Below are 27,704 nucleotides of genomic sequence, written 5' to 3'. Positions count from 1 at the left end.
CTTCTACCTGTGAGATACTGTCTCTCCACAAATACGTTTTCTGCAAAACACAAGAACACGCACACAGGTTATATACACTTCTCCCCCCGCTACGCTGAATACAAAGCTTGATGTGGTGTCCTATACCTACTCGTTAGTTCCCAGTCCCTTGCTTTAAAAGGTTCTACTCAGGCTTTAAGGTTATGGATACCAATGCCACAATTCCCACGGAAACCAAGAGAGGAAAATGCTCGATGGTTCTGGTTTGATACTGAGTACACTCTTCACCAGAAAATACGGATGGTATGTTCTGCCCACACCCTAGCAAGTTGACGTCTCTTACCAGTACGGGATCCGAAGAAATGTTCCTCCGAAACCTACCATTACCCCTTGTCAAAATAGAGAGGGTGCAATCCTGCGTCTCTCACGGTAACGGATTCAAACTGGTTCCAGAACCGATCAACCTCTTGTCAAATAGAGAGGGTGCAAATCCCGCGTCTCTCTCAAGAACCACAAACTCCCAACACCAGTGAACAAGATAAGAAACCCAAAACAGTGTCGCACTCGGGAGGGTGAAATCCAACGTCTCCCCGAATGCACAAAAGAAACGTGTCCAAACAAAAGTTCCCGAAATTCACGAGAGGGTGCAATCCTGCGTCTCTCGGTTCGGGTAGATCCAATGTCCCTGAATAGGTAACCCCGCAGCCGCGGGTTACGGTAACACACTATGGAGCACTAGTAATCCAGAATACAATCCCTGAAGCTCTCGACTCTGATCTCCGAAAAGACAAAATTACGTGCACCGCACTCCGGTTCTCACGGGTTTTTATGTTCTCATCCCGACTCGGTGCTCGCTGAGTTTTCTGGGAGTTGTAGTTCCTCTATCACTGGGTAGGCACAGGTCGGATCCTGACAATGTTGCCCACATTTTATCTGATTCCGAAGGTTCATAAACTTGTTGATCCAGTCCCTGGACGCTTGATTATATCGGCGAGAGACAGTGTCTTTTAAAATACCTCCAGATACATGGACCACTATTTGCAAGAACATGTAGTCAATTTGCTCAGCTATCTTAGAGACACTAAAGATTTTTTGAGGAATCTGAATGCTATACATTGGTCCAGTGAGTATATGCTTTTGACACTAGACATCACCTCCCTGTATACTAGTATGAGGCATGATGATGGATTAAATGCTGTGAATCATTTTCTGAAAAGCAGGTGTATTTCCGTGTATAGACTATGTTACTGAGAATGATACATTGGTGTTTACATAAAAACATGTTTATGTTTGATGGGATGATCTATAGGCAGAAACAGGGCGTGGCCATGGGGGCATGCTTCTCCCCCAGCTATGCGTGCACGTAGGCTGGTGGGAGGAGCATGTCCTCAGGGTGGAACACAAAGCACTATATGACAGACACGTAGTTCACATGTGGAGATATATTGACGATATTTTCGACATTTGGAAGGCTTCTAATTTTGTGGATTCCATTAATACCAACAATTTGAATTTGCAGTTTACAGTTCTCATGGATCAGATTTCAGTAAACTTTCTAGACATCACAGTATATGTTCAAGATGGAGCCCTAGAGACACGGCTATATAGAAAGCCGACGCGGGTAACACACTACTGCAAGCCACTAGCTTCCACCCCCATCATACTTATGGGGAGTTCACAGAGCCTGCAACACCGGTGAGTCTCTGGCAGCTGCACAAGATGCAGCTAGGATTAGATTTTTGCAAAGAGGGTACAAAGCTAATAAACTTGATATGGCCCTTAAAAAAGCTAATGACAAAGATAGACTGTCATTATGTCAAACCAGTCCTGCAATACCGACAAATGCCACCTTGCCCTCAGACAGCATAAGAGATAGGGAGAGCCACGATCAGCGCAACAATGTTACCTGCAGATTTATTTCCACATACAGCAGGCAAGCTAATACGATCAGGCGCATTATGAATGCGCAGTGGCCCATAGTACTCACCGATGCCACTCTTCCTCAGATACTGCCTATCAAACCTAACTTTACGTATAGGAAAGCACATTCTATGCGCAGTGACTTAGTAAAGACTAGCCCTGAATTGGACAATAAAATGGGGTGGTTATCCTCAAGAAATGGTTTCTTTAAGTGCAGCACATGCCGTGCGTGCAAATTTGGGATTAATGTGAAATCTTATATAACCGCATTCTCTGATACTCCAATTAATTTGAAGGGCCATTACACGTGTCGCACAGATTACGCTGTGTATATTCTACAGTGTATCTGTGGACTTCGCTACGTTGGCAGCACTAAGCTGCAGGCGTATGTGCGCATCCTGCAGCATTTACGTGCTACTGTGAATTCAGACCCCACGTATCCAGTGGCCCGCCACATAAAATTGGAGCACGGGAACAACCTCAATGTGCTCCAATATTATGTCATTGACATTGTCCCAGCCAACAAAAATGGGGGGAATCGCAAGAAACAACTGCGGCAGCTAGAGACCAAGTATATAGTAGAACTGGATACCAAGGCACCAAAAGGGTTAAACATATGCGAAGATTTACATCATTATCTGTAATATCCTTCTGGTCACCCTTATACCAGGTTCTACATCTCCCCTTGACATATTATGAATTATGAGAGGCACTTGACTTATATAGAGTCACAACTTTCAAGGGGATAGGCACTTTCTGTATACTGAAGACTGTTTTATTGACATGTGATCAATCTGTTCAGTATATCTCAATTGAGGTAAATTTAGAAGTCAAGCTTATAAGTTTTTCGAGTCAGGAACTTTTGTAACTTTTGTATGTTTATGATCCTTTTTCCTCCATGTATACTAGGATTGTATTATTGGAGGGTAATGTCAACTTACTATGCTGCCTTCTCTCAATGGTTGTTTTTTAACTTTATTCATTGCACTTTTTTATGCACTTTTATTGCAATTGTTTTGGCACAGGTGTATAGTTTATTAGAAAGTGTTGAGGCAACTTTTTAACACAATGTGTATGCACAGTTGAAGCTCCCTCTTTTTAGACATATAGGGGTCGATTCTGATCTGGTAAAAACCGCTCCGAATAGCCGTTCGGATAGTTTTTCCCGTACGATTCGTACACTGCAACGTCCCCCGTACGTACGACGAAGTACGATTCGTACCAGCAGCTGTACTCCATACGAATCGTACAGAGACCGTACGACTCTAATCTCCGTTAGATTCTCACTCGGAACCCGCTGTACGCGACATATGTATAGTTCATGGCTGGTTTATATGACCCAGCAAGTACGATACGTGTCGGGTATGCATCGTACGACCCTTTTTTTACGGGAGCTAAAAACAGCCGTAAAAGCAGAGTTTGCGCCAAAACAGGTACGGAAAGCCCCCCCCCCCCCTGGGTACGGCGCGTACCCCCCATGATCGCAGGGGTACGGTGCGTACCCCTGCGATTATGGGGGGTACGCACCGTACACCCAGCGTACATGGGGTACGCACCGTACCCCATGTACGCTGGGTGTACCGTGTACGGTGCAAAGGAATTACACAATTAAAATGTATTTTCATTTCAAAAACTAATAGTAATTAACAACTAATTATAAAGGAAATAAAATTAAGTTACTCCCCACCATTTACCCCTATAAAACTAAAACCCACACACCAAAACAAATAAAACAATTACCCTCATTATTTATCATTCAATTAATATCAAATATCAACTAATTATTAATTAAACATAAATCACTTCCCACCCTTTACCCCTATAAACCTCACAACCTGCACCTAAAATTAATTACACAATTACCATATTTAATTTGCAATGTATTAATTAATATTGATTAACAACTAATAAATAATTAATTAGACATAAAATACTTCCCACCCTTTACCCCTATAATCCCCACAACCCGCACCTACACAGTTTGCACAATTACCATATTTAATTACCAATTGATTAATTAATATTAGTCAACAGCCAATTAAAAATGTATTAAAAAAAATTACTTCCCACCTTATACCCGTGTAAACCCCACAACCCACACATAAAATGTACATGAAAAAAGTACACACTATAAAATCTCAATTAAATAAATATTAAAAAATAAAAAAATAATCATTGATTTATTATATTTAAATTAACTGCTACGGAACTAAAAAACGCAAAATGTGAGCAAAATAAAATTGATAACTACTAAAAATTTAACACATACATTAAAAACATAAACAATACCTATAAAAAAATACATCACATACATTTAAAATATATACTCAAATACATAACACGAATTAAAATATTTATATTTTTATCAACTATATTTTAGCACACAATATTAATGACTTCTATATTTAAAAAATGATATTTCTTATCTTAAAGTCGATATTCTTGACTAAAATATTCTTGCTGTCGATATTTCTGTGTCACAATATTTACAACTTGATATTTGTGTAGGTCGATGTTTCCAACTCACTATTTTGTCTAAATACCCATCACACCACACCTAGGGGAGATTAACTGACTCCCAGCCAAGGAACATCCTCAGTTCAAACTCCTCACACACACATTCAAGACACTACACAACATTGGTTTTCTTCCATCAACCACCCAGACACCTCTGCTCTGCCAGACTCCTAGTACCACACAATCCACAAATACACAGAAACAGGTCCAGAGGTGCGGCCTTCTCGTACATCACTCCTAAAGCATCAAACAACCTTCACAAACACATCAGAGCCTCCAAACTTGAGACAGTGAAGACTTGTCTTTTCAAATAGGCCCCCAACACCCTCAGGTGAGGTTAGACACACACACCTGCTTACACCAGGATTTCCTTGTGGGTAATAGCACAATACAAATACACATAGCATAACAGGGAAACTATTGCCAATGACTAAATAAACATCTGGAGTCCACTTTGCAGAAGGCCTGGCTCACCTATTTATTATAGCATTATAGCACCCCATAGTAGGATATGCCACCGTTAAAGGCCCGCTCCAGCACTTAAGACCCTTTGGCTCGGGCCTTTATTGGCCAGTATAGCCCAGCTACAGCAGGCTATAAAGCTATTAGAACATTCCTCCTCATCAGGTCAGAATGTTGAAATCACTACAACAAAGGCCTCATATAGCCCAAGTGGGTTGAAATCCCCTCGGCTCCAAAGCCTTTGTTCACAGCTGTTGCTAAAAATGTTCTACAGCCAACAGCTATGTGCAGGGCCACAGCTGTTAGCTTTTGAACATTCACAGCCAGACCTGTGAAATGGGGCTGACGCCAGCCACAGGTTCTCCATGCTTGTCTGAACCACTTATTGTAGTTCAGCCAAGCCAAGTAGACCCAGGAGCTGCGCAGCATTCACCATTTCCTCCATCTGAAGCCCTAATGCCTCTGAGTGACAGGAGAATGGAAGGGTGGATGCTGCATGATCTCTGCCTTTCATTTTCCTCTGCCTAATTTATATATTTTCGAGAGGCAAGAGAAAGACAGAGGCTGTGTATTTGGACCGTGAAATGCTGAGAGCAATGTCGCTATACCAGTTCCTATAAGCTGCTGCTGCTCCATTGTCTTCACTGGAGTATTTACCATTCCAATCTTCTAATTACGCATATGTGTTTCCTACTAGTTTATTCTGATGAAAGGAAAGGCAATGGTTGAAGTACCCACAATGTAAATCACTATATATAATCCTTGGGGAGGAAATGATACCTGACATTTTGATTTACAGTGCATCAAACTTCAAAGTATGTTCCTTAATATGACCATTCCGTGAATTATGTCACAATACATCTCAAAACTCCAACAGACATCAGCAAACAAAGCAACATTCTAGAATACTTGTTATGGTTGATTGTTAGTGAATCAATGATGGCGGAGCAAACTGTTTTGTTTCTATACTTTGGAAATCTCCAATAACTTCAGGTGCAGTAAAAGTGGGGATGGCTCAATTGAAGGATACTTCAGTAAACTGAATTTCATCCAATTAATTTTACAGATTCACTTTATAATAAATATTTGGATGTACATTGTTACAACGCAGGTTGTAACAACGCATACCTTTACCACGCGGCCGCTACAACGCAAGTCGTTACCACGACTTGCGTTGGAGGGTGCAGATTTAGGATTTTTATAATTTTATATTCCAACACCAGTCCCCGTAACAGTAGGGAAGGTGTTGGAATATAAATTTATAAAATTCCTTATCCCACAGCGCCCTCCAGCGCAAGTCGTGGTAACGACTTGCGTTGTAACGGCCGCATGGTAAAGGTACCGCGTGGTAAAAACTTTGTGGTAAAGGATGTTTACCGGCAAAATTCCATGTAGAACTAAACATTAATTCCGGAGGACAACATCATTCTCCCTGAGTCCATCCCCAGGAATATTATGACCATATGTTACTCTGCTGGAGTTATGGGTCTATGCTGCCTACATTTGAAAACTGACTACCATGAATCCCTGAAGAGTAAGTAATACTTAGCTGCTGTGAGACCCAGCCTACTTTTTGGGGAAAGGAGAAAATGTTTCAACTCAGCTCAAGAGTGAGAGACCAAAAGAAGAGCTCCTTCAACCCACAACTGTTGATTCTCAACAATGCACCTAAAAACTAATTTTTAATATGACGTGACATAAACCCTGCTGTTGCTAGACAACGTACTCTGTAGTAACTTGCCATCATTAGAAAGGAGCTTTTATTGCCACAGAGAACAATATGTCTTCTCCAGTGACTTCAGCACATATCCTCTTTATCTATCTGTTCCAAAATGTGATTTATTTTTTGGCTAATGTTGTTGTCGGAGTTTTTTCAGGAATAATTTTAAGGCAATATTTTGAACTGTGTAAGTATAACAGATAAGTGGACTGTTGATGATGTGTCCACAGTGCACAAAATTTCAACAGGGATGAGTTCCTTTCTTAGGAATGTCTCATGTCGTTTTTGTTGTGTCTCTTGATAGTTCTTTTTTTATGATGATGTCTCTTAAGTCTTTATTCTTTAAGTGTACAAAAACTTATTTCTCAGGAAATAGTTTTCTCATTTTTGGGTCTCAAGAAGAGGTAGCATAGAAGTAAGGGATTCAAAATAAATGCCAAATAGGAGGGGCAAACATAGGATTGACAAGTTGAGACATGAATAATAAACAGGCACAGGAAAGTGATAGAAAACCCAACCAATGGTAATCAATGACTGGACCAACCTCTGCCTATTCTTGGTAAGCCTACAATATGTCTTGCAACAGACAAATCATGTGGTGTCTAGTAGGCTGGACCTACAAAGAATCAACAGGGTGGAGCCACTGTGCAAGACAGGTGTTCTAGTGTAAAAAGTCTAAAGATACGAAGATTTCATGGAGGGCATGAAAAATCAAAAGAAACAAAGAGGAAGGGCTACTAGCCATCCCACTATGGTTACACCTGCCTTTCCACAGGCCCAAATTCGAACAATATTCAAAGGGGGATTACATCAGATGGTACTAGCACACCTCAGCAGGATCCTCACACTTTTAAATGGGAGTACAGTCAGCCAGTCAAATAACTTTGAGTGAATCATAAAAATTCACAGACAAAAAAGAATACATTCAAGACTAAAAGTTTCTGCACCAATAAATTAAAACATACAGGACACAAACAACTTACAGCCTGATCACATAACCCCAGTAAATTACTTTTACATTGCATAACGTTTCCTTATCATAAAAGCAGTTTTCAGAAAACTAAGCACAGAGCTACAGATGGTAATAGTTGATAATGACCATAAATAATTAAAACCCTCCTAATAGGAGCAGGGACGAATTTTATTTAAAATCGGTTTAAGGAAACGCACACTAGGGTCTTTATATAATGTGCAAAATAGCATAAAGTGCATTGTACTTTGTTGTGCTAAATTATTACACGGACATGGGGGTAGTCTCTCACACCACCCGCTTGTTTCAGAAAAGATACAAGAAAGTGCAGAGTGCCTAGGTGAAATCTGGTCATTAAAAAAACGTGAATGAGCTAGCTAACTAAAAGACCAATAAAATTGTTGCCGATTTGGGGGAAAACTGACCAATCTTTCCATGTCCTGGTGTGATATTCTCAATTCAGATCGATATGGATCTTTTATAACCATTTTCTTGTTAGGTCGTATGATCTCTGGCTAGTCGTAATAGTGTTCAAGTCCTATCTTGTAAAAAGTTTGTTTGACATAGCTTAACCACGGGACTGCCATTGCATTAGCTAGATTCATACAATCTCTTAAAATGCATCGTGAGAAGGACCGTTCTTCTGTAATCTTAATTTTCCCCCATAAAATCAGGGGGGTCATGTGTACGCTGTCTAAAATATAGTCCATGCCTACCTCAAAATGGCAAAATGATGTAGGGGAGCTGTGAGGGATGAGTAAAAGTCTCTTTAAAAATGTATTCTCTGATGTTTGAATTTGTAGACTCTTATTGAATCCCCATACTCTCGCCCCATAGGTGGCCCCCGACAGACATTTGGATTTGTACAAAGTTATCAACTCGGCTACAGGCTTAGGGCAAGTTTAGCAGCAAAACGAAACAGCCCCTCAATGACTCTACTCATTTGTTGTACCCTGGACACTATAAGTTGGTTCCAATTTAAATTATAGTTGAAAACATTCCCCAAATAGGAAAAAAAAGTCCCTTTGTCAATAACCTTTCCTTTGACTGTATATTTTCGAGTTTTCATTTGTTTTGTCCACAGACCATAATAAAATATTTCTTAAACTTCACCTTTATGTCTAATTACAACAAATACTCAGTAAAAGCGTCCAAACACCCCTGAAGGCAATTGGCTGTCAGAGCCATCAGGATTGTGTTGTCAGCATAAGACAGCAGAGGTACCTGTTTGCCTTCTATTTTCGGAAAATCCAGGTGTTGTTTTAGCAGGAACTGTTCAAGACCGTTAGTGTATACCAAAAACAGAAAAGGAGCCAATATGCAGCCTTGTCGTACTCCCTCTGTTCATGCAATGGGATTGGTCTTTTCTCACCATGGCCCATAACGGATAACTACAGAGGTGGAAGCATGTAGTCTACGTAGGAGGGTAACAAGTTATTCCTCAAAGCCCAGATCTTCCATTAGAGACCACAGCTTACCCCGGCACACTGTATCGAAGGCGCTGGATAAGTCCATGAAGGCCAAGCGGATCGATACCCCCAGTCTTCATGTGCTTAGCCATGATCATGGACAGATTGAAGCACTGCTCAGTTGTTCCCATTCCCTTCCTAAACCCGTATTTTGCATATGATAAAAGACCAGAAGTATTAGCCCATGACTCTAAATTGCAAGGATTACTATTCCTATCACCTTGCACGTAGCATCTATTTAAGAGATCGGCCTGTAGCATGTTGGGTAATTTCTGTTTCCCTTTTTAAAAATCAGCACCACCACTGCTTTTTTCCAAGATGGTGGAATTTGGCCCACTATAACTGCTCTAAAGATGTTTAGTATCAAGGGGGCCCATATCACTGTTGTTTTTTAAAGAAATCCAAAGGTGCACCATCTGGCCCTGGAGTTTTGGAATCAATACCCTTTCACAGGGCCTCCTCCACTTCACGTAAAGACAGGGATGCACTTGCTGCTGGGCAGATTCAAGAATAAAACAAATGTCTGTCTGTTAATCTTGGGTTATAATACCCTTTGGGTTAAAAATACTAGAGAAATGAGACTCCCAGACTGTCCCTGTTATATTAGTTTCTACACTCATAGTCTCTTTGTAAAAAGTGGTCAGTTTATCACCTCCCAGAAGCTCCTGGAATCTCTTAAGGCACTTGCTTTTTCTAAATCATCCCAAGCCTGGCATCTCAGTTCATCCTTTCTGCATTCCAGTGTCTTCCTATATGATTGTCTGGCTTCTTTTATCAAAGCCCAATCACGTGGAACTATGCTTAGTGCTTTCTCTAGAGCTTTATTTGCCGCTGAGCACTCAGTGTTAAACCATTTGAGTTTGGGGCAGTTATGTTTTATCACTGATCTAAACAGGTTGTTGGCAACGTCTTTGCAGATGGTTTCAAAACTCTGTATAATGGAGTCTGGGGAGGGCTAAGTAAGTTAAGCAGGTCCTGACTTGAGTTAGGTTTGTCCTAATGATGTTCTCCTCAAAATTGGCATGGTCAATCATACTCCACTTTAACAGTACCCCTTGTTTACAATTGTATTTTATTGGGCATTCCACAGCCCTCCCCTTCTGAGTCATAACTTTTAAAAAGGCTGTTAGGGGATTGTGGTCACTAGCCAAGTTTGCTTCGACCATAAGGCTGTCTGAAATGTCGGAATAGACACCACTGCGCTGTCAACCAAATTGTTAACCAGGCATAAATCGTTTACTACGATAATTGAGTTTAATGTGTCATCCTGGGTAGTATGTTTAAAGTGGGCTAAAGGTTGTTCATAGAAATCTAAGAGCCCACATACCTTCGCACCACTGTGCTGACATAAGGTGCAATTAAAGTCTCAGACGTAGATGATACAGAACGGGGAGAGTTTTTATGCTATTTTGTCAATTTCCTCTTTAAGTGAGTTTATGATCCCAGAGCTTTGGGGGTCAAAAATAGTATAGTACCAATTGACTAATAATAGGGTTAAGTGGATCAGATTAAAACACACAATTAACTGGTACCAAGGGGAGTCAATCACTTTTTCTATTACAAGCCCCTTGTACTGTAACAATATCATGGCTCCCAATCCACGCTTTGCCCTCCCTGACGAGGAAGGTTCAGCAAAGGCATTTAGGGAAGAATATCCATCTAAGGTAACGTTCATTCTACTCCATGTTTCCTGGGTGCAGATAATATCAAATGATTTTACATACCGAACCCATACCTCATTTGTTAACATTGAGGTAATCCCTGCAACGATCCAATAGAGCAAACGAAGCAGGTGACTGTTTTGGTGAGGGTTTGGTTCTTGCATAGCGTGCCCCTCAAAAATTCTGGAATTCTGATCCATAAAAAGGGTGACTGAACCCAGCCTTACCGTGCTCGGGCTCATACTGTGTAACTGAGGTAGAGAACATATGTCATGCTCACCAACAGCCCCCAAGGGGGATTCCCTTAGATTCCCAGTTGTAACAGGAATATTGACAAAATTATTAGAAAAATCATGTGGATTCTCCTCCGGGCTACTCCCTTTAATGGATAGTCGATCTAATTCTGCTAAATCGCTTAGTGGCACAAATCGATTTCTATGAAATCAGGGTTGGAGCTGAAGGTTCTGATTTGTCATCGGGCATCTCTCTTCTTTCATATTACAAGTTACAGGTTTGGGTGGTGGATAAAAGAAACCCAGCGGTACTAGAAACCCAGCGGTACTACAGAGATTGTGTGCTTGTTCACCAATTCATTAGCTGTCATGTCTAATATTGATTTTACCAGGCATGGGGATCTAAAAGTCAGCACAACACAATCCCCTGCCAGGTTCGAATTAGTTGCGCCCACCCACCCAATCCTGCACGGCATCTTGAACTCTGCAAATAAGAGTCTGTTATCAAACCATGTTTTTGTATTTACAAAGTGCAGTGCCTTATTTCTCAGAGAAGATCAGTGTTCCCTCTGGCCAGACGGTAACGGGGGAACATTCACTAACACAATAACCTAGGGCGTAGCTTGTGGGGGAAGGTGCAATTTAATATCAGTTTCACTTATAATTAAATCCTCTATCTGCCGGCTCCCAAAAGTACTTTGGCTTTGCGGTCTATTAACTGGTTTGACATATGCCTGACCAGCCGACTCCAAGTTAAAAGAGTCTATGTACCGTACCTCTTTTCGGAGTGGACCCTGATTCTGCAGTGCGGGCTCACTATCATACAAGTGAGCTCTCCTTTGGACTAACCCATCCTGTAACACCACAATTGGTGGGGGAATCCAGGTCCGCGCATCCCATCCAGCGGCCCCATCCATGTTCCTAATTGGACCATGCATTTGATCACTTGGTAATGGGGGTACGCTATTGGTTTTCTCTTCTAAACAGTTTAACCTGTTCTCTATGTCAGTCAGTTTTTGTAAGATGGGATATAAATGTGCTGATATTAAAGCCTCCAATTTGACCCAAAAGGCCCCCCATCCCTTGTTGGCACAGTCAATGTCGATACCTCCTCTACTTGAACTGTGCACAAGTTAACTTCTTGTCATTATATACCTGGTCATGCTCTTCACTCAGCGATTTAGACGATAAATGACTCTGTTTTGGTGATTTAGTTGCTGCCTGTTCTTTTTATTCTTTTGCTGCTGTACCACACTCACTCCACCCTTATTTTTAAGCCTCTGGCCTCTAGTTACGACATTTGGCCAAGCCTCTTTAGTTTTCTGTACCATGCCATTATTTGGCATTGGGCTTAGTGAATGTGGCACACTAGTTTGTGGCACACTGGTTTGAGGTTGAGGTTGAGGTTGAAGTTGACGGTCACCCAAGCTTCCCTGTGAACCTAAGGTGCAGAGATTGGTGCAGGCTGATTAAGTATGGGGATCCAAAGACAGTCTGCGCTCTGTTAACTCTATTTCGTGGATCAGTGCAGATTCCGCCCCACTTTTAGTTTTGACATTATGTAAACCCCTCCTTTCTTTATGCCATAACCAGTAAAGTCAGTAGGGTCAACAATGCCAATAATATCAATAATGTCAATAACGACTAGCCACAAGTTCAAACAGTACCTTTTGAGGTTAAGCGTTTTTCAACGGTGGGAGATGAAAATAATGGCCCTGCCCGACCTTCTTTGGGCTCTGAGAGGCCTGCCCTTGTTCCGAGTTGCGCCCCGCGCCGCGGTGGGAGAGGCAGAGCTTTATGCATGATCACCACGCCTCCCTCTCACTCGCGGCAGCTGTGGTGGCAAGGTTGCATTCTAGGAGTTGCAGTCCTCTCCCAGGGTGATGGCGGTGAGTCTGGGGTAAATATTGCGTAACCACCGGGGCCCACGCCCCACCAGAGATTCCTCCTGTCTCAGCTATCAGCAGCAAAGCCTACCTGCACAGTTCATCTGGCTTGTTCTTTACTGTGTTTATTCAGCTTTATTCAGAGCCACCAGAGGAGGTCCCCCTTTTTTGGGGGGAATCATGCAGCAGCCTCTTTTGACCTGTTTAAAACATTAGCCTCAATGCACTCTGTAGCAATACCAACCGCCGAGTAAATGTAGAGATGAAGAGGTGGTGAGTCGAAAATCTAGTCAAGCCTGGAGCAGCTCACACATCACCTCCTTGCCAGCCACAACGCTGTACTCATTCGCACACCAAGTTCCTCTGAGCTTCACGCCGTCCGGAGGGAGCTCAGAGAGAGTTCAGCAAGACCCAAGACCGAAGAAGCAGCAGCCCTCTCTTTTTTTCACCGCTTGAGGACCTTAAAACCAGCCGCCACCGAATCCACTCCACACTCGGGTACCTCTGAGCCACACGCCGTCCAAAGGAGCACCACAGGACCGAAGCAGTAGCCCCTCGCTCCCTTTCACCACAGTAAAGACAGCTGCCGCCGATGAAACCACCTCTGCAATCACTCAAACGCTGTGGAACCGAGAGCCTCGAGAGCCTTGAATCTCGGTCGGAGGTCGGCGGTCAGGCTTCCAGGTATGGGGCGGAAGGGGCGGAGGGGATGTCAGTTTTACCTTCTGATCGAGTATTTACCATAAGAGCCAGAGATCCCCTACACAATTGTGACTAACCCCACATTAGCAAAGCATAAAGAGCTACAGCCTCTTCAAACTTTCTGTAGGCCACCTGCCACTCCTCAAGTACAGTCATTTCTATTCATGACTGAGGTTCCGTGATGATTTGAACCCGTGTTTTCAACATTGTCGTAAATACATAATTTTGGTATCAGTGAACCGCAAATGATCCATTTAGCATATCCTGGTGTTTTCGCTATGCTACGAGCAAGAGCACTCCTGTTACAAACACATTTCTGATCTACCCATGGCATCCATCTTAGATTACGGCAGCCATTTTGTATTTCTTGCCCTCACATAGTCAATGGACACGCAATGACCTCTGATCACTTCATGTCGATTAAGGACACGTAGGCTTTGGCCGGCGATTCATCTCTCTAGTAACACGTGCACCTTAAGAACAGAAAACGCCATGGTTGCATGACTCAACAGAAACTGCCTCCTCTGCCTGAGGCCAGTCCTGCTATACTGGTTCTCGTGTTCGTTGGCCTGATCATGATTAGGCGGCCGAAGCTGGTAGCCTTGCCCATTTACGACCCACAAACATCTCTTATCCTGCTTTTCTATCTTCTGCACCTGGCTCTGCTCCTTTCCTTCTGGGCCTTTATTAGGGGGAGGTAACGAAATTTACGATGAGGCGGTCCGGCTCTTGAATGAAAAGTTGACATGAGATTATGATGGAATAGTGGGAACCCCTCGTTCGTAATGTTTTGACATCAGATATTGTTGACGATTCCTGTGCAACGCCAAATATTTATTGTTTAGGACACGAAGGTTTGGGAATGTACTAACATGTGAAGAATTTGCCCGAAGCCTAATATTTAGTATATAAGGAGCAACCCTCTTTGTACAAATCGAACAGGCTCCTAGATACTGCCCGTGTGTAGTTTCTGTGACTTCTGTGTCCCTGCAGTAATAAACCTTTGGTCTTTGACGCCACCATCGAGAAGCCCGTGTTTCTGTTTATTGGTGCACTGAGACAGGTAGAAAACCGGGGTCTTCGGGTGTTATCCCTGACACCTCTGGACGGAACCAAAAAGTCCAGAACTCCATGACTGCAATATTTCGGTGTGATACATGTTGCAGTATAAGGTCTGAGGCTTTGTTTGATGGGGAGGGTGAGTCCAGAGTGCAGGATTAGGGTGTTTAAGGGTACAGTGTCTATTAGGAGGAAATGTATGCACTTTTCAGATGAAAACTGTAAAAATAGAACATTAACCATTCTAGAAAAATGTAATTACTCCTCAGAGTAAACAAGGTGCTTATTAATGAAAGTTTGTGTCAAAATGTGTAAATACTGAGAGAAGGGCAAACATTGTGCCCCCCACCTCTTAGTTTACTATACATCTTGCTCCAATATTGTCCTCGTCGCTCATGCTGAAAATGCTGTTTGCATGACACGATTTAGCATTGTGCTGCTGTGCAATGGTTAACGAACATTGTCTAGGAGTTTTCTATTAGTGGAAAATCTATTTATATATTGAAGAAAGACCATGCAAGTTTTCTATTGCCAATTCTTGATACCATACACTCAATTTTTTGTAAGACCCACATTTACAATAAGATGTTCCTGTATTACCACCCCTACTAGCTTACACCGGCAGGATGCATAGTGTGATTGATTGAAAAATGTGTAATCTGCCAGGTGTTTTGTTGTTATATTGAGTATGTCTAATCATTGTTGTAAAAGGGTATGGAAAAAAAGACAAAAAAAAGCTGCTTTTCAAAAAAAGACGTGATAAATGTTTGAAATTGACTTTCAAACAGAAAATCGATTGTGAAATAAATAATTAGCCTAGGTGATTTCAATGATTCCAGGCAAAGCTATGCAATCCCATGCAATCCCAGGTGTGTTTGCCCTATTTCCACACCATAACGCCACTCTGTATAGATTATCAGGGAGTTTCTGCAACACTGAACAATCCTGTAAAGCACTTCACTCACATCAATGTTTGGTGGAAAGACATGTTCCGAAAGTGGATTGACACTATTGTCTGTTCAGCTTTGTGTTAAATAGCAATGCTTTGCGCTACCCTAACACCTATGTTAAATAAGTTTTTCCATTTATCCATGTCATATTGTATAGTGGAAACATTGCCCAAAGATGCTAAAATGCTTTACAATGTCACATTAAAGATTAGAACATTGGAATGTGGAGCCCTCCATTGAATACAATGAAGTGCTCAGAGCTTCTACTGGCCAGTAAAAGCTTGCAAAGCAACATTCTAATGTTGTTTTACAAAGACCTCTAGGAGCCAGAGGGGATTTAAACCCCCTCGGGCCATGAGAGGTCTATGTTTTATTTGTTGGAACATTCGGCCCTCTAGTGGCAGAATTTTCTAATAGCCCTCTGTAGCTGGGCTGTACTGGCCATTAAAGTCCCGCTCCCTTGTTAAAGGCCCTCGCCGCTGGAGCGGGTCTTTAATGGCTGGTATAGCCTGTGGGCTATAAGGCTAAAACATAGAAAGCAATCAATAGACAATAAGTGAGCTAAGTTACAGCGTATGTCTTGCCTCCAATATCTGTTACCTTGTATAACTTGTGTAAGTTTTAGGTCCCATGATAAGCATCAACTATATGTTGTATTCATATACCTAAGTGTTATAGATAATATAGTCTTATAGCCAACAAGAACGGGTCAGTCAGCTTGCCTCGTCAAGCACCAGTAGCTGAATGTTGCTCGACCCGACCTGGATACGCTTTTTCTCCATTAAATACACGCCCCTGCCAGGGGACCACAGTAATTCCTGGATTGATCGCACGGATACCAAGCCCTTAACTGCTCTCAGATTGAACCTCGTATCCTGGCCCAAACCACTCCTTGATTTTACAATTGCCACCGTTATTTGAGCACCCTGATTCCGTGATTCACAACTGGACATCCGGCCATCGGCATCAATTGCATTGTGTCTACGTATAAAATCCTTCCAGCTCACACGTCCTTTCATCCTGATGATGAAAGAGATCGAAACACCGTCGACTCTTACAACCAAAACTCCTTCACTTAACATAATACCTTTGGAGTTTTGTACAATGTTGTCAATGAGGTGAAACATTTTAAGTCACCAACACCTATCACTTCACGAACCTTTGTCACTGAATATGTGTGAGCACTAGGACTACCAGTTTACAAGTGGATGATATTCTGTTTATGAGGTTAATAAATGCGATGTCATGTGTCCCGGCATACATTGTCTTCCTGATCCTACCTCGACTCCCTCTTCATTAAGAAAACCAAGATTTAAGCTAGAATTCAAATTAATAGTAGCCCAGGCTACCTGAGGACCTTGTGGCCTCTTCCTGACATGAGTTTAAATCCCCTTGTGCTCTGAGAGAACTTGGTTCACAGCAACAAACACTATGTGGAATGTTGCTCTGCAGGCTTTTACTGGCCCGTAGAAGCACGGAGCATTCCATTGTATTCAATAGAGTGCTTCACATTCCAATGTTCTAATAGTTGTTCAGATATCTGTTGTATAGCGCACCCACACCTGTACTGCCCTGCACACAACAAAAAACATGCTAAATAAATAGCTTGAGAGCTATGGGGAGCACAGTGAAACTGAAATAATAGTTATTGAAATGATGTCAACTTACCTGACGGATAAGGAGGGTGAGGCCCTGGTGGCTGCATCTATGTAAAGTTGCTTTATCAATTCAGCCTGCTATACCTGCAACAGGAAATACGTTTTAATGCATTTTCAAGTTTGCCTTTCAAAGTAAAATTCAATATTTCAGTTGATCAACTAGCTGAAATGTGAGATCTGTTCATATTACTCAGACAATACACCGACTGTCGCACAGGAGATGGCTGATTGTCAAAGTTCATTATTTCATATCTTTTGCACTTACGAAGGCATTTTTACCACAAGTGATGACCTAGAATGGTCTCAAACTAATACTTTTTGATTGATTATTTTATTACACAGCATGTTCACATGCACCTGACAAAAAATATATATTTATATGAGATATTTCAATTTTTAAAAGAACATTGGACCTGATTATGATGGGGTGGGATTACCAACATCGGCCTGTCAGTGGCGGTCTCACAGCCATCGGACCGTGGAGGTCCACTCACCAAATTACAATGTTGGCCGGATGGTTGGCAGTCCGTCGGATGGGCTCCGCATCGGAGGGACTTGAATCCCTACAACAGTGTCAGTGCCTGCTCAGGCACTGCCGTAAGGATTACAATGGCCCTTTCTGCCGACGGTTGCATGGCGGTTAACCTGCCATGAAAAGACAGGCAAAATGGGACTTTGGGAGTCCCCTAGCAGGGTCTCCTACCTCTCAGCCTTGGGTTCTGGGGAGCACCTATAGTGCTCCCCTACATATCCCTGCACCATGTGAGAGGCACCACACGGTGCCTGAAACATACTGCAGGGATATGCAAACTGTGTATTTTTTGTACTGCGGCATGTGCTTTCAGCCCGCAGCGCATGCCACGATACAAACCATACACATTGTGATCGCTGATCCTAATCCCTGTGGCGGGACCGTCGACAGCCAGTCCGAAAGGATGGTGGTCAGACAAAATTCCAACCACCATCATGATGAGGACCATTGTTCGAGAATCTCAAAAGTCGTTGATACTCAGCGTTCTTATAACTGTACATATAACTTCAAAGGCACATTATTACTAAGTAAAATATGCAAAACCATTATCTGATCTGGCCCGTTTTGCACTGAGCCCTCCTTAATATGATGCAATTACATCAAGAGCTATTTATTTCAGCCTCCAAGTCAGGCATTACTATTGGCTGCTCCAAGCAATATACTATTCAAAATTGCTAAGTAAACTTGCATTTGATCATTCAGTTCCTTTCAATGATGCTATTTCCATCATGGGGTCTGTCCATTCTTCTATTGTAGGAGGCTGTTTCGTTTTCCCGTGTTACAGGAGTCATATTTTGGTCACTGCTAGTGCCGATTTATAACCATTGCTACTTGTGTTTGGGTATCCCTGTAATGTCATGAGAGTTACAAACCAAGGCAAGTTCCAGAGAAGGTGTGAGTGCCCTTTTACAACTGTCTCCTAAATAATCCATACAGAGGTTCAGAAACGTTGTAGGATTCTGGTCTAAAATTTCAATTCCCATTTAGACAAGAGAAAGTCACAAGCCTAAATAGTCTGCCATACTCTAATATTAAAAATCAATTACATTGTCTCTGTAATTACAAAGCACAAAAAGGAGGATCGGGTCAAAAAGTCTGCACCAGTCATTTTTCATGTAATGTGGCTACAATTTTGGAGAAAAAAGGTGAAAGTAGCCTGGGATGTGACCCCCATACAACCCAAGAAAAAGTGCAAAAGCAAGAATGGAGAACACACAGAACAAAAAATAGATGAGATTGTGCATCACGATGTGGACAGCGCAGATGATATGACTGACATCACCTTTGTTACTGTTGTAAATCTTTCTTTCAGAACTTTGAATGATCATGAGACTTTGGTTCTTCGTAAAGGATTTAATTTTTGTCCAACGGAAAGACCGAATTTTGAGAATATACATTTGGATTTATCTACATTCACACTCAGCCCAAAACAATGTAAAAAATTCCTGAACATCCCTCTGTACGTCTTCCTATTGTTGAAGTCACATGTGCTTCTGAGTTTACTATTTCTGAGTTTACTATTTCAGACATCAATCTTTCACATTTAATTGCCACCTTGCATGATGATGGAGATGTAGGAGATTTGCCAGACTTTGAGCTCAATTTAGATGTAGTAGAGGATGTATCTATAGATAGTGGTCTGCGCAACACCTCTAAATGTATTTCCTCAGCAGCACAAATTCGGTGATAAACAAATTTACATCTAGGGTCACCTAAGATCTGTATCGCCTGGAAGATAGTTATGCCAATCACAAAGAATCTCCAGATAAGTCAAATATGAGTAAAAAAGAAAGAGCCTTTCTTCAATCCAATAGAGACGATCTTAATCTGGTGATCCACAAGGTGGATAAAGGTGGCAACATTGTTTTTACCAACTTTGTATGGTTGACTGCTATGAAAAATTTAAATGTAATCCAACATCAGCCATTGAAAGGATCATCAATGCCAGGTTAACAGATTGGCATAAATCATGTCTTATTACCAACCTAGAGTATAAGTATCTTTTGGCACAAAATTCTAGACACCCCTGTATCTAAGTACTCCCAAAAATTCACAAAGGTGGCCCATTCCCTCCCAGAAGGCCAATTATATTGGGCAATGGGGGCCCCACTGAACATCTAGCAGAGAACGAAGATTCATTTCTTAAGCCCTTTGTCCAGAACTTCCCTTCCTATTTGAAGGATAGTGGGAAACTATTGCGCAAACTGGAGGATCTCAAGTGGGCGGTAGATGTTTACACATTTGTCACCATGGTTGTGAAAACTTTGTACACTTGTATAGACAAGAATCATGGAGCACTGACCTATTTTCTATACAAGTGAAATGCATGTCATTGAGTGCTCTGAACCAATTCTCACACAGAATGCCTTCATGCATGGAAGAACCCTGGTTTCTACAAAAGCGGAGAATGGCCATGGGCTCCAGGTTTGCTCCATCTTATGCTAACCTCTTTATGGGGCTGTATGAGATGAGCATGCCCGGGGCCAGTAACTGGATTGATAACATCCTCTTTTACATCAGATATATCGACGATGTTTTTCTTATCTGGAAGGGCAGTGAGGAAGATCTGAGCCAATATTTTACATATCTCAATAATAACACCTTTAATGTAAAATTTACAATCAACAGCTCCAAACAAGAAATTGCCTCGAAAAAGTTCGAGGATAAAGTTTAAAAACCTAATACGAGAGACACCCTTGTCCCTAAAACCAATCAGGCAAACAAGACATATCAGAATAAGGTTGCATTTATAACGGAGCACAATATGTTTAGTGGCCACATCTTTAACATATTGAGAAAGAATTGGCACTTACTCAAATCCAATACTCTTCCGTCTGACATTGTTACACCAAAGCATAGAGTCACATACCGTAACAGGAACACCATAAAAGATCTACTATGTCCAAGCTATGTCAGGGAGCCTAAAATTTCAGTATCTACCTGGCTGCCAGAGGAGCCTCAGGGCTTCTACACATGTGGCAATTGTTGTATTTGCAGTCATGAAATTAATAAACTCACCAGTATAAAGCACAACAGCGCAAGGGAATTTAAGATTACATCTTTCATAAATTGCAATACCACTTTTGTAGTTTATTTGATGAAATGTGCATGTGAGAAAGTTTATGTTGGCAGCAGCACATGGAGTTGGAAGGCCCAAATTCAGAAACATGCGAGAAGTATAAGAAATCGAGATGATAGATGTCCTGTGGCGCAACATATTCATAAGACTCATCCTGGTAAGACTTGTATCACTTTCGATGACCTGGATCATGTCAAGGGTAATGAGATAGGCAATGATAGTATCAACCACTTAAGACAAACTGAGGCCTGGTGGTTTTGCCGTCTAAGGGCCGTTTCACTTGGTCTGAATATTAATAATGAGTTTCACCATTTTTTATGAGATTAATTTAGATTTAGCTGTCAAAGAGGGCTGTACCTTTCATTTTCTCTTTGGTTTTTGTTACCGTAGTTGTGACCTGTATTTTGTATACAGCTTTCTGGATAACATCCTTATGAGCTTGCACTATGAGAACATATCAATCATTGGTCCAAAGAAGCCTATTTTCATTTATCTCCTGATTCTTGTTTGTAGTCAAATAGATGAAAATTGGCTGCTTTGTGCATACGTGTCTAAGTACTTACCTAACACTCAAATGAACAATGTAAAATCCGTGTCTTTCATTGTGGATTGGGTTTTACTGTTTTGCTCCTCTGTTTGAAGATGGCGTGACTGTATAACATCAATGACATGTGATTTGAGCCCAGTAGTACTATGTTTTAGATCTTTCTTTTCTCCTTATGGCGTGTACGTCAAGCATATTGATTCAGCTCTATCGAAGGACAAAGCTTCAGACTGAGATTTGTACAGCTCAAGTCTCCATGTTAAGGTCGGCATATACGTACACCATTTAAGGATGGCGCAAATTTAATATATCAGGGGCATGTGACATGAGTTGTCCACTACCACATGAGGCCCATGTTATTTAAGGACGTCTTCAGTTATCCTAATTTAGATCTCCTTTTTTCCATATAATGCTCATGTTAAGAATTTTTATTTGGCTTTGTTAAAAGACTAAGAATCCAACTATGTTATTATTACAATTCACTTCTCACTGTTTAGGTCTACATATGCATACACCATTTAACGATGGCGTAACTTTAATATATCAGGGTCATGTGACATGAGCTGACCCCCACCACATGTCCATTATTTTTGCACAGGTGTATCTGGTAATTATTTCTGTTCTCTAGTATAAATGGCGAGATTCCCGAGTGTTCTGCTCAATTTTATTTTGTGAACCAGACACCATTACGGACACCATTCCCACAGGTATGTGTAAATAGGTGGTGCTTTAACTTGAAACAGAGTCTGGTCTATAATTGCATTGTCTAGTTTTACACTGGGTATATTGGGTGAGCTGAGATTATATTAAGAATGGTAGGGAGCACATTTGACTAAATCTGATTGCAGTCCTTGCTTTTGGGGCCATGGTTGGTTCTTTCCATATCGCAGCAACAGTTTTTTTATCATTGGACGTCATTTAAAGATTTTTGCACCATAAGTTCCTTGATTGTCGAGTTTACCTAGAATTGAACCTTTGTTGGCACTATTATTATTACTTTTGTAACTGACAGGGAGCACATGGAGCACATCTGCAATTGATTGAGTACAAGACAGCTTATTTTCAATGGAACTAGTGAGCCACCTCCTGTAACAAACATTATCGTGTTATTATTGCACTAGTTAAAAGCTGCATTCCCTAGTGCCACATTATACATGTAGAGTGAGCCGTGTCAGAATTAGAAATTGTAATGAAAACACATGTTTAAATTGGATTGCAGTCCTTGCTTTGGGGGCCATTGTCGGTCATTTAAATATCACGGCATATAGCCCTTAGTATTAGGCGTGTTGTCACTAGCTCTTGAATAGAAACTCTGCGAATGTTGTGATCACCAACTATCAAATCTTCTTTTAGCATTTTTTAAAATTGTATAACTGACAGCGAGTGTTCTTGTAATGGATTGAGTTAATAACAGCTTACTCCAATTAGCAATAGATAACGGTTTAAAGTAATACATTTTATCGTGATGAAAATTTGCATAACTGTTGATCACTCTGTTGTGTACGACTTTTATACTAAAAGAATATCTAAGAGTAAACATATTTGATACAGAGTTATGTGCTTAGGCTTCTATTGAAGTGAAATATGTGTTTTTATCTTTATCTGTTTACAGATTTACTTTTTGTTAACTCAATCTGATTGCACACACAAGTCATACCTCTATGAACCTCTGAGCATTGCCACTGACTTATTAAGGGTATGCTAAAATTAACAAACATTGTATGTGATGATAGCGTTGGTCTTGAGTTCCTTGTGTTGTTTTTCAAACAAAAATCTTTATTTGGGGTTCATTATTTAGGTCATTTAAAATTGTTAGAGCTTAATTTTTTCCTTCTCTCTTCACATGGATCCAATGAGATTTATGATCTTTTCAATTCATTAACAGGTCATAGTATCAAATACTATATGCTTTTTTTGGATTGTATGACAAATGCGATAGTTTTCGCTTTTTTTTATTTCTCCGTTTTTCAGTGTGTTGGAACACATATCTGTTTGGTGATTTCGTGCACCTAAATTGTTGACATTTATTGTCTTCCCACCAGCTTTAAAATATGGATTATTGTCTACCTATAATAAAGAACTAGAGACCTTATATATGAATTACAACAATGTTTTGTCTGGTTCTACTGCATTTGTATCTTGTCTTTTTATATCAATTGTAAATATTTTCTTATTTGTATATATTTTACCCCTGAAGAAGTCCGCATGAGGACGAAACATGTCAGCTAGTCTTGTCCATGGTGTGCTGTTTTTTTATTGATCTATGGATTAAAAGAATAAAGGGAACCGCTTCTACAATCAAAACGATTATTGCTTTTCTCACTTGGGAAGACACCAACAGTTTCTTTTGTGCTTGATTATGAACAATAATTGGACTTTACTAATTATCTATTTGTTATTTTGAGTGCAGGGCCATTCGAGGTTGACTCTGTAATTATGGTTGTGTTCACTTCCACAAGTAAGGCATTTTTGAGACTATTAATAACTTTGGCTCCATTTCTCAAATCTGGATGACGTTTTCCATTGTTCACCTATGTCCATCTCTGATATCATTTATTACGTTTCATAAAGATTACTGATGGCGTGGTGCAAAATTATTGGGTGGATTCAAAAGTTGTGTTTCCAATTCAATCAATCAATCAATGCCAACTTTATTTGATTTTTGTGCAAAAATCATAAAAGCATACTGTTTAAAATATCCATATTACATGATAAAAAGTGCATACGGGAATTTTAAATACAAATTACTGAATAATACAATGTTTAAACCCTAGAATTGTTTAAAAACCCATTTTATCATCCCCATCGAATTTCATATAGGAATTACTTTCCTACAATTGACAATACTTTTTAAAAAAAGATGCCATTAACTTTACAAAACATTTATTTTCTAAAAACTGTAGTGATAAAAGTGCTGGCCTGCATTCTCTCAATCCTAACAATCTTAAAATTGGTAAAATCCATTGCCTTCTTTGCATTACGTAAAATTTGCAAAATAATACCATATGCATTGCTGTTTGCTGAGATTGTTTATCACATGGGCAGCTACTTTAAGTTATAGACCAATCGTTTAATTCAGGGAAGCTTATCAAGCAATGAAAAAATCCAAGTCCTATTAAAAATCGCACTGGAATATTTGCAGAAGTGTCCCACTTGAAAAAGTTCTGGACAAACTTGGCATGAAGAGAGGGTTTGGTACAACGTAATTTGTTTCTGTATCTTGGTAGGAATCTATGCAATATTGCTAAAAATGTTAAGAGAAGATAATCTAGAATTATTTCACACGTTTATTTCACACTTTAATAGAAGAATCACATATTCAAATGAAAAACCATATTTGATTGACTGAGATTCAAAACAACAGGTCATCTATTCGAAAATTCAAGAAACACAAATATTAGTTCAAGAATCACAGCAATCTAATTGGTTGAGACAGTCAGTTTGTTTTTGCTTTAGAAAATGGTTCTAAAACATATTCATAGAAAGCATTTCTTGGAATATTGAGGGTGAGGGTCTGGAGCAGATGTCTACTCCATCACCCAAGAAAAGATCATGACACAACCTAGAAAGTTGAAAAATAGATATTACACCAAGTAAAACATTTTAAAAAGATGCAGATTAGTAATTCAGTTATGTCAGTCCTCAGGCTAGTAGTGAACAGCACACAATTGGACAAGGTGATGTGGGGACCAGGTATGGTGTGGTACCAGAATATTTTCAAGATAACGTCTTCCATAAATATGCTATCCTAAATATTGTCAAAAAAATATGGGCCACTGCAGTTCATGATATAAAATCTGCAACCTATGGGACGAAACCTTTGTGAGAGCTATCTGGGACATAATGTTTTTCTTAAACACTATTTTTATATGTTATTTTGACACATAATTCCATTTCATGCTCTTGAACTCCAGAGATAATAAATGCACATAGAAAAAGGTCAGAAACAAAAATGCGTACCGTATTTTCCGGCGTATAAGACGACCCGGCGTATAAGACGACCCCCGACTTTGGCAGAAAAATTTTAGGTTTAGTGCTATACTCGCCGTATAAGACGACCCCCCACTTCCAGTGCAGCATAGCCATTCCGAGTACCGTATGTACCGGTATTTTGAACTTACCGTATTAGTCTAGTCCTCCTCCCTGTGGGTGAGCAGTAAGGCTTTATCAGTGGGCAGTGGGTACCTATAAGTGTTTATTTTACAAACTGAAAGACTGAACGCAAAGAAATTGGTTGTAGAAACAATCTTGCTTTACTCAGAAACATTTTATTTAAAACCATATCAAAAACTGTCACTTCTGAATAACGGCAAACATAAATAACGTAGTGCATGAAACAGTGCAAGTGCATTAAACGTTCCATAACTTCCCATAAATCCAAGCGATTTCTACAGGATTTATAACGTTCCCTTTAAAAACCTTCAAAATCCTCCTCTTCGTCATCTGATCTCATAAGTAAGTCTATGAGATCTTGTGGTACATCTGTAAGGCAGTCATCGTATGGATCTTGTACCAATTCCGTATCAGATGATGTGGTGTCTTCTTCGGCATCCTCTTCACCTTCCCACAGATAGTCGTCCTCCATACCATCTAATGAGTTCGATATGCCACACTTCTTGAAAGACTTTATGACTGTTTCTGCATCGATGTCGTTCCAGGCCTTTATGACAAAGTTGCACAAAACATCCAACTGTGGCGCACGCATGTTTCCTCCTTTTGTGAATGTTTTTTCACCGCTAACCATCCACTCATTCCACTGTTCTCGGATGCGATCTTTAAATGGCTTGTTTAGGCACACATCCAGTGGCTGCACCAACGATGTCAGTCCTCCAGGTATAACAGCAGCATCCGTTTTCAGTCTTGCCAGCCTTTGCTTGGTGCTGGGAGTTAAATGAGCCCTGAACATATCCCACACCAGTAGACTACGCCTTTGTAGAAGTCCACCTGGTCGCCTGCTCCATACGTTATCAAGCCATAGCTTTACCCCTTCTTCATCCATCCATCCTTTCTCATTAACATGCACAAAACAACCAGCAGGAAACTTGAGTTTCGGCATTGTTTTCCTTTTAAAAATAACCATTGGCCTCAGTTTGCCACCATCAGCTGTGCATGCAAGTACCACAGTGAAACTGGACTTCTCATGTCCTGTTGTTTTTATTAAAATTGTCTTTTCGCCTTTTTGATGGACAGTTTTGTTGGCGATCATATCAAAATTCATCGGAGTTTCATCCATGTTTCCGATGCTACTTAGCGCATACACATGTTCATTGCGCAGCCTAATGACGTAGCGATGGAAGCTATGCATTTTGGCATCAAGATCCGCTGGTAATTTCTGGGCAATTTTTGTCTTTTGCCGCAATACCAGATTATGCCTTCCCAAGAATCTGGTACACCAGGACACAGTGGCCTTAAATCTGTGGCTGAGATCGGGATTAGATTTGGCCCACTGAAGTGCAACCAAGCGGATTTTATTTCGGGTCACGACATACCCGCTTTGCCGATGCTCGGCCACCATGTCTGCTACGTGCTTTTCCAGTTCTGGCCAATGTGGGGTGCCTCTTCTTAGTGCACACTTGCCCCTTGGCATACTCCGCAATGCTTGCTCATTTGCTCTCCAGGCCCGAACCATCTTCTCTGTCACTCCATATTGCCTAGCAGCAGCACAGTTATTATGTTCCGTGGCAAAAGCCACAACTTTGAGTTTGTAGCTGGCTTCATATTTTCTTCTCCTTGCCACTGCTGGAGCCTTGCTGAGTTCTAGACTGCCAGCCATTTGCTCTGGATGCGCTGCTGGAGCCTTGCCGGGTTCTTCGCTGTCTGCCATTTGCACGGAATGTGCTGCTGGAGCCTTGCCGGGTTCTTGACTGTCAGCCATTTGCACTCGATGTACGGTACTGGTGCTGTACAGAATGGACAGGTGCAGAGACTGTCTTCAACACCACACGTACGGTACGGCAAATACGCTATCTGGTCACGAGACTGTTTTTCCTCTTAGCAACAACCAGCCAATCACGGCAAGTGCTCTACTGCCTTCGGGAACATTCGGGAACATTGTACAGTCCCCTTTCTATGCCACGCCCATGCCAAGGGGAGAGGTGAGCGTGCCAAAACGTGCCAAACGTGCCAAACGTGTCAACACACCGGGCGCTGCCATCTTCGGCGTTGGCTGCCCATTACCATGTACCGTGTTTCGGACGTCCTGCTGCCTCGTCCTGCTGCCTCGTCTGCCTGGGGATGTGCAAGCGGTTGGAGGCGCGTGTACAGCGGCAGCGGCAGTCGAGGTAAGACTCATGGCGCCATTTGCTCGCTTGTGAAGCGGTTTGACACCTTCGAGTGAAGTCCTTGCTATGAAAAAAACGCTCG

The 27,704-nt window shown here is 41.1% G+C and overlaps 1 protein-coding gene across 7 annotated transcripts in view; it reads right to left on the bottom strand.

Annotated features, from left to right (window-relative positions):
• The window catches only part of LOC147685342 (uncharacterized), an 873,295-nt gene that overhangs the window by 722,425 nt on the left and 123,166 nt on the right, over positions 1-27,704 (bottom strand). For all 7 annotated transcript variants that reach the window (XM_086939630.1, XM_086939626.1, XM_086939627.1 and 4 more), the window contains exon 2: positions 17,197-17,270. In XM_086939630.1, the coding sequence (XP_086795756.1) occupies positions 17,197-17,233 (37 nt within the window). In that variant the 5' untranslated portion in view covers positions 17,234-17,270. The remainder of the gene's footprint in view (positions 1-17,196; positions 17,271-27,704) is intronic.

The sequence above is a fragment of the Lissotriton vulgaris genome, chromosome 10 (assembly GCF_964263255.1).
Source record: "Lissotriton vulgaris chromosome 10, aLisVul1.2, whole genome shotgun sequence".
Classification (NCBI taxonomy): Eukaryota; Metazoa; Chordata; class Amphibia; order Caudata; family Salamandridae; genus Lissotriton; species Lissotriton vulgaris.
Note: the sequence above shows the minus strand (reverse complement) of the source record. Positions and strands in the feature narration are given on the sequence as shown.